The sequence below is a fragment of the Vidua macroura genome, chromosome 5, assembly GCF_024509145.1.
Source record: "Vidua macroura isolate BioBank_ID:100142 chromosome 5, ASM2450914v1, whole genome shotgun sequence".
Taxonomy (NCBI): Eukaryota; Metazoa; Chordata; class Aves; order Passeriformes; family Viduidae; genus Vidua; species Vidua macroura.
The window spans coordinates 4,738,117-4,754,015 of NC_071575.1; the positions used below are offsets into that span (position 1 = coordinate 4,738,117).

General features: G+C 38.2%; 1 protein-coding gene across 2 annotated transcripts in view; it reads right to left on the minus strand.

Moving 5' to 3' along the window:
- Positions 1 to 15,899, minus strand: part of ERC1 (ELKS/RAB6-interacting/CAST family member 1) — a 271,097-nt gene that overhangs the window by 204,420 nt on the left and 50,778 nt on the right. For both annotated transcript variants that reach the window (XM_053978014.1, XM_053978013.1), the window contains exon 3: positions 6,207 to 6,623. In XM_053978014.1, the coding sequence (XP_053833989.1) occupies positions 6,207 to 6,623 (417 nt within the window). The remainder of the gene's footprint in view (positions 1 to 6,206; positions 6,624 to 15,899) is intronic.

The window sequence follows — 15,899 nt, forward strand, 5'->3', positions numbered from 1 at the left end:
AAAGAAACTCATCTCTGTTTTGCAATTGTATTAATCCATTGAGACGATTATTTCTAAATCCAATTAAACCTCAGATATTAGGACACTTAAGTTTGTTAACTAAGGCATCACCTAAAGTGAAAATTAAAGCACAGCTTCCCGCTCAGCTCAGTATTTCAATCAGCAGGAAACAAAAGCAAAATCCCTCAAAACTTTGGAATTAGAGTAAAAGCAAGGTAAGATGAGAACTAATTCAAACCATCCAATTAGTTGTAAGTAGCAACTCATTGTGTTGAAATCTGACTACAGAACTGTGAATTCAAAAGCTGAAGTCAATTAAAAATTAAAATCTTAATCTTGTAGAACTTCATTTACATGTGTGCTATTATTAATTTTTTTCTCTTTCCTCTTATTTAAGGTGTAAAAGCACTCATTTTGTACTTAAATTAGGTTCCAACTTGGTCATGCTAATTTTAGGTTTTTGTCCTTCCACTACAAAGTTTGACATTTGTGGAAACAAACTTGCACAAATCTCACTTCTACTGAAAAAAAGTGCAGGATAATGTGACCATCTCCAAGGAAAACATCCCTAAGAGGTAATTTGTAAACAAAGCAAATCATGTAACAAGCACTGACTAATAAAATCTTCTAATATAACAAAACATCAAAAGACATTGAAGTTTAAGCATTTTAAACTCTTAATCCCCAGACAGATTTATGCATTGTTTCACATGGTTTTAAAAATCCTATCTGAAAGGTATGGAAGTGCAAAAATGAAATAATAAGAAATTGTCCTGTATGTTGAAGAATAGCCCATTCATATAGGAAAAAAAATGCTTTGAAATAAGTACAATAATTAAATAATTTACCCCCCATGCTAGAAAAAGCATATGAAGAAATCTACTGAAATTTTATTAATTATTTCACTTTGATGAGACCATAATTATAATACAGAAAAAGCATCCTGACAGATGACTGGAGTTCTGCTTTTTTCCATTTACTTAATACCCACACATTATTTAACTACTGTACAAAACCCACAAATTTGCCACGCTAGAACAAGGTGTTTCAGATTTTTTTGTCATCTGGAAAAACAGAAAACAAATACATTCTTTTCCAACCTTATTTTTCAACTTTTGAAGAATTATGAAGCCAACCAACCTCTGCACTGAGGAAAGCTGAAAATAGTTTCATATATGTTTAAATATTTTTAACTGTCATTCTTACCTAAGGTGACATACAGAATATTCCAAACTAAAATGGTATTTAAAAAAATTCAAATGCATAAAAAATACATTATCCATGCATTCAAGTTGCAATAGCCTGTTTTCTCAAATTTTGACCTAACAAACCTCTGTATGTTTTAAAACTACCTGCAGACCAAAAAAGCAATTTTAATAAGACATAATTATTTAAATTATCTTGATTGAAATCACTTCTCCCATTGCCATTTGCTTCTAAAAGGTCAAAAGCATGAAGCAGCAATAAAAAAGCAGAAACTTTATGTTTTACCTCATCAGAAAGATATCCCCTAGTCTGATGGTAGTAAGAGTTCCAGTTACTGAATCTATCTACTCCTGCAAAACAAAACTCTCTTGAAGTATCTTATTTATGTTGCAAAATCTTGGCATGGGACAAAAGTTTTCTTTGAGTTACCTCTAATTGCTCCAATTAAAATTTCTCAATCCTCCTCTGAGCCTGAAGCAGAAAAGGGTAAGAATTTTAACACACCCACGGAAAAATATTTTTTTTTTTTTGCAAAACTTGTCACAGCTCATTAAAATCCAGTCAGACAAGGGAACCAAGTTCTCTGCACTGGGCACAGCTCAGATGAGGCATTTAGATGCCACATCCCTCCTTTCTCTGATCTGAGCTCCTTGCTGCTGCTCTCTGGCCACCACAGGATCAAGTTTTGCTAATCCAAGCCTAAATGCACCTGTGTGATAGCCTGGTGTGCCTGCCTGCTGCTCTGCCAGACCTCTGCCCCGTGGGGAGACAGGGAAAGGAGTGCTCCCAGACATTTAGTGCTAATTCCTGGGATAGAGTGGGCAGTTTGACTCCAAACAGCCACAAAGAGAGGTCAGTCCTTGCAATAAGGCCATCCTAAGTAAGTGTGATGCAATTCACAAAACAGCATTTTATGGGGTTGCCATTTCAGCAAACACTCAAAAAACGAAAGAAATAATAGCTTTTTCTGCCACAGCCTCTTTCCTTAAGCTCATTGTGGATGAGTGCCTTCAAGAACCACCCATTTCAGTGCCTGTTTTACATACAAAACCTCCTTTATTTGTGGAGCACTACATCCCTAACTCCTTCATTCAATTTTGTACTCAGCTGGAATTAAAATCCATCTTGTTTGAATGGGCCCAATTACTAAAAAAAAAAAAAAATAAATTAAAGTCAGAACTGTAATTTACTACCAAACAGTTTCTGAACACAAAGTATAAAGCTCCTGTCAGTTCTTCTCTCATTCCACACTAGTGTAACATGCAAGCCTTGACTCCAGAACTGCCTTCTGAAGGAAAAAAACCTTCAGGATAAACAGCTTTCTTTCTGTTTCCAAATAAATGGTTGTGGTCAGCCATCCATACACAGTCCTTGTTGGACTGTCCCTACAAATATTAGTACTTAGTACTCCAAGTGTTTGGAACACTGGGTATGGATGCAGTCACATCATATTCTGCCCTAAGTTGCACTGATATTTGGGCTATTAATCCGTGTAACTGAGAAAAATCCATTTCTAATCAGTGCATCTAGCACTTTGGGGAGTGGGGAGCAGGGAGGATGTCAAAAAAACCAAACAAGCTTGGTTATCTTTGGAGCTATGGACCACCACTGATAATTCTGCAACAGGCAAGTCTGGAACATAGAGGCAGCAGTTAATGCAACCTGGGAGCTATTCTGGAAGCTGTAGTCCAGCTGCTGGATTTCATCAAGTATTTCTTCCTGGTATGAAAATAATTTTGTTTTTGAAAGTTAAGTCTAGAATACCAACAACAACAATTGTTACAAAGACTGAAGAAGGGGTATTCAAAATAGCAGCCATCTTTTAATAAGCTATGACGCTTAAGCTTGTTTTCCAGGGTAGAGGAATGTGATGCAGCCACACTGTTATCTGCTGCAGTCAGGGCATTCTGATGTTCAATGAGACATTTAATTATTTGTGTCAATGAGAGAATGTCCTCTGTACCAGTTGCTGAATACATCCTATGCTGGATATAGTAACTTTCCTATGGACTTAGATGAATAATTTCTTGAGATCCTCAGATGTCAGGGCAATTGGGAAAAGCCCAAGAGAGTCCAATTGCTTATGAAGATACCTCTCAGCAGCTGCTGGAGAATCCATTTTGTAATCTGGATTTGGGAGACTGAGGCAGTGCCCTGGGAGGTGATCAAAAATATTTGATGTCTTTTATATGAGGAACAATTAAGCAGCATTAGATTTTTCAGCCTAGAAAAAGGGGTAACTTGGAATGGATATAACAGCCTAAAATGTTGAGTGGCACACAGTTATATTCTTATCAGAACCACAACTCTGACCTCTCTTAGAATTTATTTTCCTTAGGAAATTCATGCAATCTTTAGTACAGTAACAGCAATAGCAAAAGCTGAAGAAATCAATTAATTCTCAAGGTTTAATTTTCAAGGTCATGCTGCTAGCCACTGTAACTGCACTGCCTGCCTGAAAAATTGTCTGATGACCTTGAGTGTCAACATCACACTTTGAATTATGTGTAGGTTTTGAAGTCGGAAAACTGAGGAATACCTTTTTGCTTCAAGATGTAGATCTTTAATATTATTTCCAGCAAATATTCTATCAGAAATCTAACACTCTTGCAGAGTCAGAAACAGTACTAGTGGATTCTGACATCTCAGAACTTCTTTTGCTAAGATGGTCAAGACTGCTATTAAAATTTTCTACTGTGTTTGGACATGAAATATAAACTGACCTTCCACACTCTTAAGAATCCCTCTGAGATACTCATGCTTCCTGTAACAGCTGTATTTAAAGAAGAGTTTAGCATGCCTTTCCAGATACTGGGAACGCTACATATAGAACCATCATTTCTTCAAAGCAGCTCAAAAATTCCATCATTAGTATCTGGGGCAGCAAAGGGCGAAAATAACCCACAACTATGGAAATACAGATGAACATAACAGAAGGTCAGCTGAGGAGGGTGATGCAGACACACCTAACAGGTGACACCACCTAACAGGTGACACACCCAAGAGAGACAACTTCCAAGTGTGAAACATGGACAGCAGCTGTGAACCACGTTCTGCAGAGTACCTGGGTGCTCAGGCAGTCAGATGCAGCCAGCTGCAAGTTTCTCTGATTTTCTCCAGCCTGCCAGAGCCCCAGGCATGAGACTTGAGTTTGCTGCAGATAAGTCTGAGATCACTTAGCTCAGCCTTGCTCAGAGCTCAAGGACAACACAGAGGTACAAATAAAACCATTCCTGTTGTCACCCAGTTCCATAAAGAGAAAATATGGCACCACATTTTTGAGGCTACAAGGGTGCTCAGCTTCACAGCTGGATCCCACATCATATCCATGGTTTGAGCTACAAATTACATTATGCTCAGCTTACACTTCTCAGTGAATAAGGGCTGGGTAAGCAGCAAGGAGTAATTAATTTTAAAACACTTGATAAATCGTATTTGCACTTTCAAGTCAGTAGGTCATCTCTACCTCCTCTAGGAAGTCTTTTACCATAAAAACTAGCATTTAAATGACTGATGATTTCCAAATACACGTGAATGAAACAAGAATTCTTATCTCGCAACATCCACTCATCTGCAGCAGGAACAAATGCAACCACATTACTCAAAAATTGCACAGCTCCTGCCAGCTTTTCATTTATGTTGCTGGACTTAGAGCAGAAACAAATGGAAGCCATTTGAGGCTCTTCCTGAAATAGTTACAAGAATTGGAACAGAATTATCATTGGTTGCTAAATAAAGGAAAAAACTGTAGTGCAGAAACTCTGGAATCATATTATCTTCACTCCAGACACTCAAGAGATTACTGCTCTAAAAAATAAATCTGGCCTAAATCTGGCTCAGAAATGCAATGGGCTCCAGCTTTCTTATATAAATGCTTGCAAGAACACAGGCACTATGGGTCAGGCCCTGGAAACATATGCATAAGAGGTATTAAGAGGTATTTATGTGTTGCATACACTCATCTCAAAAAACTCTTCCAGGTCTTGCTTTCTTGACTTCTTAGAGAGGGGCCTTAAGTCCTTTATACCCATAGAGCTTTCCCAAAAAGTGCTGAACCATGAGATAGATACCAATGTGCAGAACAGGTCATTAGATTCATACACACAGTACACATGGATAGCTATCAATTCATGCCTCCAGTCGACAGATGTAAAATAATCTTTATACAGAATCTTAGCAATAGTGAATCCATGTATACACATATTTATCTGTGCATCTACACAATCCATGCTGAATTACCAGCCTTTTAGAAGTTAATATTCTATTACTTTAGGAGGCTGGTTGACAAGAGGAAAATGCATTTAATAATACCAAAAAATGTAATGACACTGGCTACACAATAACTCATTTTCTTTCATTTATTTTTCCTTCATTTTACTAAAATATTTGTATTCTGTATAGACTGTATTTTGTTATAATTAGTTTAAAATTATTAATAGTGAAGAATGTCTGCCACTGTACTCTTTTAAGGTACAATACAGACATAACAATAGTTTTTCTGTTTTCAGAAGGATGGTGAGAAGGCGTTACTATGTGTGCAGCAGTGTCCCTTTAAGAAATCTTTTTTTTGGCTGTGCATCCAGGGCAGGTAATAGTTTTATCAAATACCCTTCACAGCAAGATGACTGTTTCCATGGAAACTGTTGAGCAATCATCCATTACTCTTGCAAAGATTTCTCTCTCTGCTCTCACCTAAATACAGGTAGCTACTTTCTCTCTAAGTACAATAGAACAGAAGAATTCATAATTCATTTTACAGGCTTTAGGACAATTCATCTCCAACTTCCTACAGAGACTACAGGCAAAGTAGGGCCCGCAACACAAAACCCCAAAAGGTACACACAAGAAAGCCATAAAGAAGTTTTAAAATATGTGCAAATTCTATTGAATCTAATGTAAAATACAGCTTATAGAGAGCATGGAAGATTCTTTCCTTACAACTGTGAAATGGATAGGAGACAGAGAGGAGTTTAAGACTGGAGATGTGTTTGGTCACTCACCTCTCTCAGCATGCTGTTTTCTTTTTCCTTCTGTTCAAGAAGGCTTTCCAAGTGGTGCACGTGCATCTCTGCCTCAGCCAACCGTCGTGTCCGCTCATGGTCTTCCTCAGTGGCTTTTGCTGACAGACCTTTACTCTGCAGCATCTCCAGCAGCTTTTTGATGGACTCATCACGTGCATTTAAGGTCTGTTTCTGTGTCTCAATACGCAGTTCCATCTCCTCCAAGGTTTTCCGTAGCAGGAACAGCTCCTTGGCCTGGCGCTCGTGCTCTGCGTGCAGCCGCTGGAAGTTCTCCTCTGTCAGCTCTGCCACGAAGGGCTCGCTGGTCCTGCTGCTGCTGTCCTGCTGGAACAACTGGTTCAGGTCCCGCTGGATCCGCAGCTCATCTTGGAGAGCCTGGATAGTCATCTGCATATGCTGAAAGAACAAATAAATCAAATCAGAGGATTCCCTCCACTGGAGAAATACAGAAAACAGTACGAGCCACACCAGACCTCCTGAACCACCAACCGAGAGGAAACAATCATGCCAACAGACCAACAATGGTTTTTTGAAGCAGAATTGAGGTGGAACTGGGCTATACTACAGAAAGTTCAAGTTCCTCCTTCTATGCCTGGTAGAGGTTGCTTAACGCTTAGAAGACTCTTGCTTGAGTGACTCTTCCACTTGCATCAACTTGAGAGAGTGACTGTTTCAAACAGGAAAATGTCAGCAGCTTTCAGCAACTTGTGTTAGTACCCTTCCAAATGTTCACCTCCCCTATAGAACAATTATGCAGAAAAAGACCCAGAATTACTATAGAATTACTATCTTGGCAAAGCAGAGGGGCACAATGCTGTTAGAATTTACTTATCACCCACAAAACATAATCACCTGTGAAGGCTCCCAAGCTCTTCAGCAACAACTCTACGCCTAGCACAAATTCCCCATTTGATTTGGAGGAGAAACTTCACCTTGTAATGAAGAAACACAACTACAGAAATCTGGATAAATGCTGCACAGGGAAAAGGGTCACATCATAAAATGTAACACATGAGGATTTTAGCACAGAAGAGAAGTTACCACCTCACAAACAGGAATATGAAGTCAATCAAATGATCAGCAGTAATTTGTTGTTGTGCAAGATAATAAATCTTGTCTCAATGACTGAATACAGTGGGTTAATATAATGGGACAATACAGGAGAAGCACAGTTTGCCCACAAAAATGTCCTCGTTTGTATTTCGATAAATAAGTTTTTTCTTCTCTGCAAGACGGAAGTATCAAGCCAATAATAGAGAAGTACAGACACTGCACAAAGATTTGATTACCAGAAATGAGATGCACACTGAATGATGCATCTCTTCTCCCTTAAGTGAGGCAGACATGCTTACAATTTAGTCTGAGTGTGAATAAGTCGGATGCACTGATCCCTGGGGTCTACATTTGTTTTACAAAAACCAGTGTCTGTAATACAGCTATTTCCAATATTCACTAGGCTAAAGCACTAGAATAAGTTTTATTCTATGATCAAGCTTGATGCAGAGACACACTAGTGAAGTCTAAAATGTAAAGATGGTGCAACATTAATGCTTTCTATAAATCCAAGCACTTCATTTTACTCAAGTATTTGTAAAAAGAGAAACTAAGAAGATTTGGGTTTAAGCATTACTCCAAGAATATGCTTATCAAAATTCTTATGTAAAATGCCTTGAAGATGTTAAAAAGCTGTCTGGATATGGCCCTGGACAACAGGCTCTAAGTGGCCTTGCTTGAGCAGAGGGTTTGGACCAGCTGACCTCCCACCAACCTCAAGCACACTGTGATTCTATGAAAAGACAGCAGATAGTATTTATAACAGAGTTACTTACATTTAATCTGCTTTAGAAACACAAAGGGTTAGTTTGGTTGTACAGAATGGTGCATAAAGGCAGTCCAAACCCATTTTCTTTGCACAAGTCAGTATTTTAGACCAAGTGCTTTCCCCCTATTTGTGCTATGGCCTAAGAGCAGCTTTTCACAACCAAAATTGCTGTTACACTGTCAGCTCACCTAAGGCCACACTGTCACTAAAGGGAACAGTCTTGCTATTTTGTCCTTCCTTAGGTGGTTGGCACTGACAACAGGATCAAAACTTCACCTGATGGCTGAAAATCAGCCCCAGCAAAAACCAAACAAAAATGTCTTAGCAGCCAGATCTCCAACTGAGTCGTCAGTGTGGCTACATCAGTGCTGATTCTGGTGCAAAGCAGGGGTGGCAGATGCTGCCAAAGAGCTGGCAGAGAAGAAAATGGAAACATCCTTTACAGCATCAGCATAAACTGAAATCAGCTTAAATGCAAAGCTCTGTGGTTGGTTTAAGATGCTGTAATTACCTTTTCTTCTACTTCAATAACACAATACCTGGCAGTTAGTAATTTGGTTAGTCTACAACTACACTTCAGGTTATAGAATCTGTGTGACAACATAGCACAGATATATTAGGTGAGAGAACAAATAATTACTCTAAAAGGTACATTGTATTTATATATTGGTGGATGCTCAGATTTATTTTCAAGTAAGAGATGAAAAAATATCTGAAGGGAATTAACATGGATTTCCAAAATGTTTTCAGAAATCACTTTCTTTTTAATTTAAGATCTCAACTTTCAGTTATTGACTGTGGTTTGGAGAAATGACAAAGTGAGAATGCCAGACCCACATCCAAGCCTTGAAACTGAGGCACTACAGGCAGGCAATCAAAACTACTACATCTGTTCAATTAATGTATGTTGGTTGAGCTGTAAGGGAAAACCTGCTGCACTCACTAAAACGTTTGCCTTATCTGTACCTATACCCCACCAATAAAGTCAGTAGGAATACAACAGCAGTAGTGAGAGAATGTCCTCAAATTTTGTTAAAATTAAACAGTTACCCCACTAGATAGAACTTTACAATTCCATACACGAGTTAATTCCATTTGTATTTGAGAAGCCCCTCTTATTCACAGCCCAGCTGTGTGTTGTTCCTCCAGCTAACAAACAAATTCCCACATGCTTCCACCTGGCTCTCCACACACTGCTACTTCAGCATTTCCTTTCTCCCAGGCAAGAAAAGAGCTTCTTCTGAACAACCACATCATCGATTAAATGAAATTATTTCCTCTACTCAATGTTGTCTTGGAATCAAACTTGGGTTATTTATAAACATCAATGGCCTAAATCACCAAACCAAATTCTTACATTTTTACCATCTGATCTGCTGTAAAATGTCATTTCAGGTTACATAGACAAAAACTGTCTCGGACCCACAGAAATTATTTCCCCTAAACATGGAAATGCCTCCAGTTCAGTGAACTTTTGGGTCACTGAACTAAAATCTATTATATGATTCAAATACATGATGTGGAAAAATAACACTAACAATCAGGATTTACTAATCTCTCTATCAGTGAAGTAAAGATAAGGGAGTTTGGAATACCTGGCCATTGGTCAGCAACTGCCTGTAATTCAGTTTCTCAGGAGAAATGAAGAGGTGGAGTTAGTGGAAAAGTTAGAGTTGAGCTTAGGAATAACTCCTACTGTTCTCTGAACTGCTGCTCAGTTGAGAACAAACTTGATTGTGTGAAAGGTTAACTGGAAAACATGCCACACAAAATTATTCTATGCTTCTGACACCCACTCTTTTCCAACATGCAAAATGTATGCAAAATGGGTTCTTTTCTCTGCTTTCCAAATTTTTTTTATGATTCTCAGAATAATAGAACAATATTCTTTACTAGCTGGTATCATAACGAAACTAGTTTTTCAGTTAAAATTTCTTGTCTTCTATATAATTTCAAAGAAAACATCATTTTCCTCCTAAAGAAGCAGGCAAGCTTTACTAGCAGCTCATCCATTTTTTAGACTTCACTTTTAAACCAGCAACTATCCTAGAAAGGCAAAATATTTTCCAAGTTCATGCAACACTAGCCATCGATACTTAATTTCTAACACCTCACTAGAGATCTCAAGAAAATTGAAAAATACTGTTGAAATAGTCTTATCTAGAAATGAACATGCAAAAATAATTTTAATATTAACTTTTAATACTAGTGAGCTTCAATATACCACACTCTACCAAGTAAGTAACAATCATGCTTTTGTGAAACAGTTTAATGCAGGCAATGTAATTAAAGTCAAAGCAATTATTGTGAACCTGTATTTGCTTGAAATTTATTGCTCATATCTCAAATCTTGAGGATTCCCTGTTTTTTTCAAGTAATGAAAACTAGTCTTTAAGCCTCACTACAAATTATAACTACATGTAAAAATCACAAAGGTATTTTTGTGAGCACAGTTCTCTAGTTGTGGTTATGTCCAACAAATTTTTCTCTTGACAGAGCTAAGCACCTTCAGGATCATCTCAAACCATGTCCTAAAAGGACATGGTGTAAACATAACCTCTTACACCAGGAGCTCCTCTGCCTGTATTACTTCCACGGGTCAACTTACCAACCAGGCTCTGCATAGAGACAGAGTTTGACTTTATCCAGCAGCCCAAAATTTACATCTCTAAGTAGCAGAATACTATTCAATCTTTGCCTCCAGCTAGCAGGACTCAAATTGGCATTTCCCACACCCAAATTGGCAGATTGGTGAGCTTCCAGCCTACAGTAGGAGAACAGGCCATGATGGAGAAGTTCCTGGTATTTGGTTCCCAAAGCTGTCCTGCTGTTGCAGTCTCAGGGTAATGCAATGCACCTACAGCTGTACTGCTGAGAGCTGCAGGCAGCTCATTTCATCTCTCTCTGTTGAAGCTTTTCCTTTTTGCATAAAATATTTAAAGATTCAGTAGGCCCGACAGAAAGTATTAAAGAGAGCACAGCTTCTTATGCTAATTGGTAGAACACAGAACAGAAAGACCTGAATAGCAATACTTCCAACTACTTAAATGTTTATCATCTCACCATTCCAAAGGTGGAACTTTCTCAGTCAGAAAAAGAAATTTAATTGATATTCTACAGCCAAGACTTGTATTCTAACTCTACATTTTAGATCAAAAGGAGGCAGCCACTGCTACTACCATGATTTTGAAAGAAAGGATTAAATTGTGGTATGCTTTTTAAAGAAAGGATTTCCAAACTCATCTTTGCAAGACAGAGCTTGACCTACCAAGCTACAGTGTTTAATATTCCAATATGCATTTTTACATTTGGGTTTGGATGCCTGATTTAGATTATTCATACTGCAGATACTGTCTGTGCAACTGCTGTAATCAGACATACAACTTATCCCATAATTTATTCAAGAAGTCTAAATGCCTAAATTAAGACCTCTGGGTTCTGCAATGCAAGCAAGGAACCTAGCCACCAAACACTTCCATAGTTAAATTCCCCTTCAACTCCTCTATTTAAATCCTAAGTAGGTTAAACCAAGAAAATTCCTTTCATTTTTGAACACCAAGAAAAAATACAGTATGTTCAAGAGAAGCCTGAAAAAATCAGCAAAAAAACCCAGAATGTACTCTTTCCCTGAAACAATGGAAAAACATAACATGCAATTAATTATGTGACAGTGTCACAAAAATGTGTCACAATGAGGTGGGGAAGTATTGTTACATTCTGCAAAACTCAGACCACTTAAAAAAATTTCTCTGACACTGGGAAAACACTGAAGACTCAATCGTGAGCAAGAGAATGTAGGGTTGTGATAAGGACAGGGAGAAAAAGACAGGTCCTACTAGAATATTTAGTGGTGTGAAAGCTTCCACCTGGAAGAGAGAGGTTCAAGCTCTTACTCATCTTCATATGACGCAAAGGAGGCTCCAGTCAGGAAGCAATAAGGATGTTCTTAGGTGGATCTCTAACAAGTTATTCTTACAGAAAGGGCTGTGAGAGTTTCTGCTTTGCACAAATATCTGAATATTGACTGACTTCAAAATTCAACCTTGCATTCCTCACATGTCTGTGTCATAAAGGGAAGAGTGTCAGGGAGTTTGTTCAAATTAGCCAAGAGACCCCTTAGCAACTCTCACATTCTAAGTCTATTTCCTGCTTAGGGTAATCTCATCTTACTCTTACCAAATTCTTAATCAGAAATTCCACTCCACAGGAAAAAAAAAGAAAAAAAAAAAACAAAAAAAAAACACCCAAAACCAAACAAAAACAAAACACCTAACAAGAGTTTTGCTGAAATCAGCAGATTTAACAAAAGCTTCTTATAAAAGTATTACTGAACACAGGATATTGAAAACATTTTGGTCACTTTTACTGTTAACCCACAAAGCCAGTACATTCAGTACATCCTCTACTGACTAAGCTTTATGATGCACATGTATTTGGCAGTTTTCTGCCAATCTGCTCAGCCATCAGGCTGTTCTTCATGTAGAAAACACTACGTGCTTGGACACACACAGGACAGGTGTGCTGCTTTTGGCTGGGGTACAGTTACTTCTCTTGCTAGTAGCTGGTATGGGGCTGTGTTTTGGATTTGTGCTGAAACCAGTGTTGATAACTCAGGGATATTTTGGTTATTGCTGAGCAGGGCTTGCACAGAGTCAAGGCCTTTCCTGCCTCTCACCCCACCCTGCCACTGAGTGGGCTGGGAGTGCACAAGGATTTGGGAGGGATTAAAGCCAGGACAGCTGATCTCAACCCACCCAAGGGATACCCCAGACCAGGTGATGTTGTGCTCAGCAACACAATCTAGGGGAAGGGAGAAGAGTATGGGATACTGGATTTATGGCATCTGACAGCCCAAGTCACCAGCACTTCAGGATGGAGCCCTGCTTTCCTGGAAATTGCTGGACACCTGCCTGATGAAGGGAACTAGGGAATGAATTCCTCATACTTTCCCTTTACCTAATAAACTGTCTTTATCTCAACCCACAAGTTGTCCCACTTTTACCCACCAGGGAAAGAATGAGTGTCTGTGTGGTAGTTAATTGCTGGCTGAGGTTAAACCACAACAACACGTTTCCTTTTTTTATGATATATCAGAGAGTTCTCTGTTTATTTTTCAGGATCCAACCCAGGAATAAAAAACCACAAAGTTTAAAAAAGAGATAAATGTAATTTGTTAATCAAACAAAAACTAAGTTTTGGAAGATGGCAGTTTACAGCTACTCTGTCCTTAAGCCAATTATTTTTACAACTGGCAAAGAAAGACAAGATACAGAAGCTTTTAACTACAAAAGGCATTTCAGGTCTGAAACGTACTTGTAGTACCTAAAAACACTGCCTTACTTTTGTTTTTAGTTCACCATGAGTGCAATGCTATTTCTCTAGAAAGGAAAGATACAATAATTGTGATGTATTTTATTTCAGAAGGACAATTCTGTAAGATCTATTCATCAAATATGCATCACCAGCAAACGAGAACGTAAATGAAAAAACGATGTTTTTCTTGCCAGCAAATCCATATGCACAAACTTTTGCATTATAACAATAATTCTCATGTTTCTTACAACAAAAGCATTTCAAACATTTGTAAGAGGATGAACCACACTCAGCTCAAAAGAGACCACATGCAAAATGGTAGAGAACAGGATTTGGTCACTGTGTGAAGTCACTCCCTCCCATGCTCAAAGAGTTAAAGTTTTGGCAGCATTTCTGGGAAATGGATTCTGCTGAATGCCCTGCAAAGCCAAGGCCTGGCTGTCTGAGGGAGTCCCTGCTGACATTCAGCTGCAGCCCACGCAAAGACATTGGGAAAAGGGCTAATGTCAGGTGTCCAGCAGGGCTGTGAAGAAACAGAACTTGCTGATTCCAGAAATGCTACATGTTCCTTGAAAAATGGATCAGGGACTTCAAAATCCTGATTTTAATGGAAATGAGTGGGTGATTTTTATAGTGTTACGCTTAGATACAAAATACTGCTATGATTTTAATAGGATTTAATTTGTGAGAGTCAAAGAAAGGGACCTGTATTTTAAAGACAACCCTACTTTGCATTATCTCTGAGATAGCAGAAGGGCAAGATGGTAAAAAAGTGCTATAGATAAAGAGTTTAAGTTGTCAGTAATATATTTGTCAGCTGAACTAGACTCGCACAGAATGACCCATTTAAGGGGGCAGCATGCAGCAGGCTAATTCATTTGCTCCTGTTTGTACAAAAAAAAAACCCCACCAAACCCCAAACAAGCCGACAGGAATGAATTAAGAGTCCTAAAGGAAGCAGATCAGAAACAGCCTGCAATGCAACCAACTGATACACAGTGTACAGGCACATCCACTAAAAGGCTGCAAGGTAAAACAGAGTACACCAGCTCTCAGTGCTAAATGTCCACATGCAAGATTTTATCTATGGTAAACATGAAGCAGCTTACCAAGAATAAAGGAAGGCTGTTTCTATGGTCAAAGTATGGATGTGGGCAGTTTCTATAGAATATCTCATGCACAGTAAAAACAAGACTTACTCTAAAAAGCATTCTGTGCACATTCTGAATATTCTAAAGCAATTTGTGCACATACCTGTGTGTTAAGAATAAAAATTCTGATTAGGCATAGGCAAACCTGTAAAAATCCTAAAAACCACACATTTATCAGTCTTTTAGCTATGAATATAATTCTGACAGTTCTCTGACTTCCTAAGGGAATTTGAGCTCTCTGTCAGACAGCAGAAATGGTCCAGTAGGCAACAGAACTCAAAGGAAAATTATTTTTTGAAGTCATATCAGTAAGTTCCAGCTACTCTGTGTTTACATTTCCAAAGGCAGGTACTTCTACATCAGTAGTTTACTGTGCTTCAAAAGCTTTTTCTCATGCAAATCTTCCAAGAATCTACATTTCACACCCTTTCAATGTCAGCATGCTATGATCCTGGAACTAAGAAACTGGATTCTTTTTAAAGTGCCCCTCATCTTTCTTGAGAATAGGAATTTTGGGATTAGGGCAAATGTTTGGAATTTCTCATCTGATTCAACAATTTACATACTGACTTTAACCTCTATTTCCCACCAGGCTGTCCAAATTGGGTCAGCATTACATTACTTAAACACCATGTTTTATTTATTTACAAATATGAGCTTTGATTTTTTATTCTTATGCTGCCAAAGAAACAAGAGCCTTTGCATATTTGCAATTTCATACACTGCAGTAAGGTAACTCTGCAGATTCTGTCTCCCCTGTCTGGCAAGCACAAGTTTCTTTTGTCACAAACTGTGTTGATAAAATGGATCCTTGCGCACGAGGTTTCTGTTAAAAAAAAATAAAAAGCCAATACCCAAACATCAAACTGATCTATATTCAGGCCAGCCATGCTAGAACTTACAGAGTTCAATCTTATCCCATTTTGTAAGTGTATACAACATACCAAATTTCACCCACAGTACAGATTACTTCTAAATTGCATCTGTGAAATAGGTGCTAAAGTGCCAAATTCAGCTTCTGTGAACCTCTCATCCCATGAAAGTAATTATAAATTATTATGGCACTTATGGGAAAGAGAATTTTAACGTTTACATATGTATGAAAGTCTAATATTTTCAAATTCATAGCATCTATATGAAAGATGACTCATTTGTTAATAGATTAGGAACTTTTCTGCAAAAATGTATTATTAGTAACCTCAATTAGGGAGGTCAGCAAATCTATCTTTCCATTAGCTGATGCAAGGAATCAATCCAAGATAAAAGGTGCTCTGCTACACAGCCTTTGATTTTGTGTTCAGTACTTTCCAACATATCAGCATACATCAACAAAACGTCTAAAAAGGAAAAATAGCTGCTGATTTCTAGTAAGAGAGTACTATATGA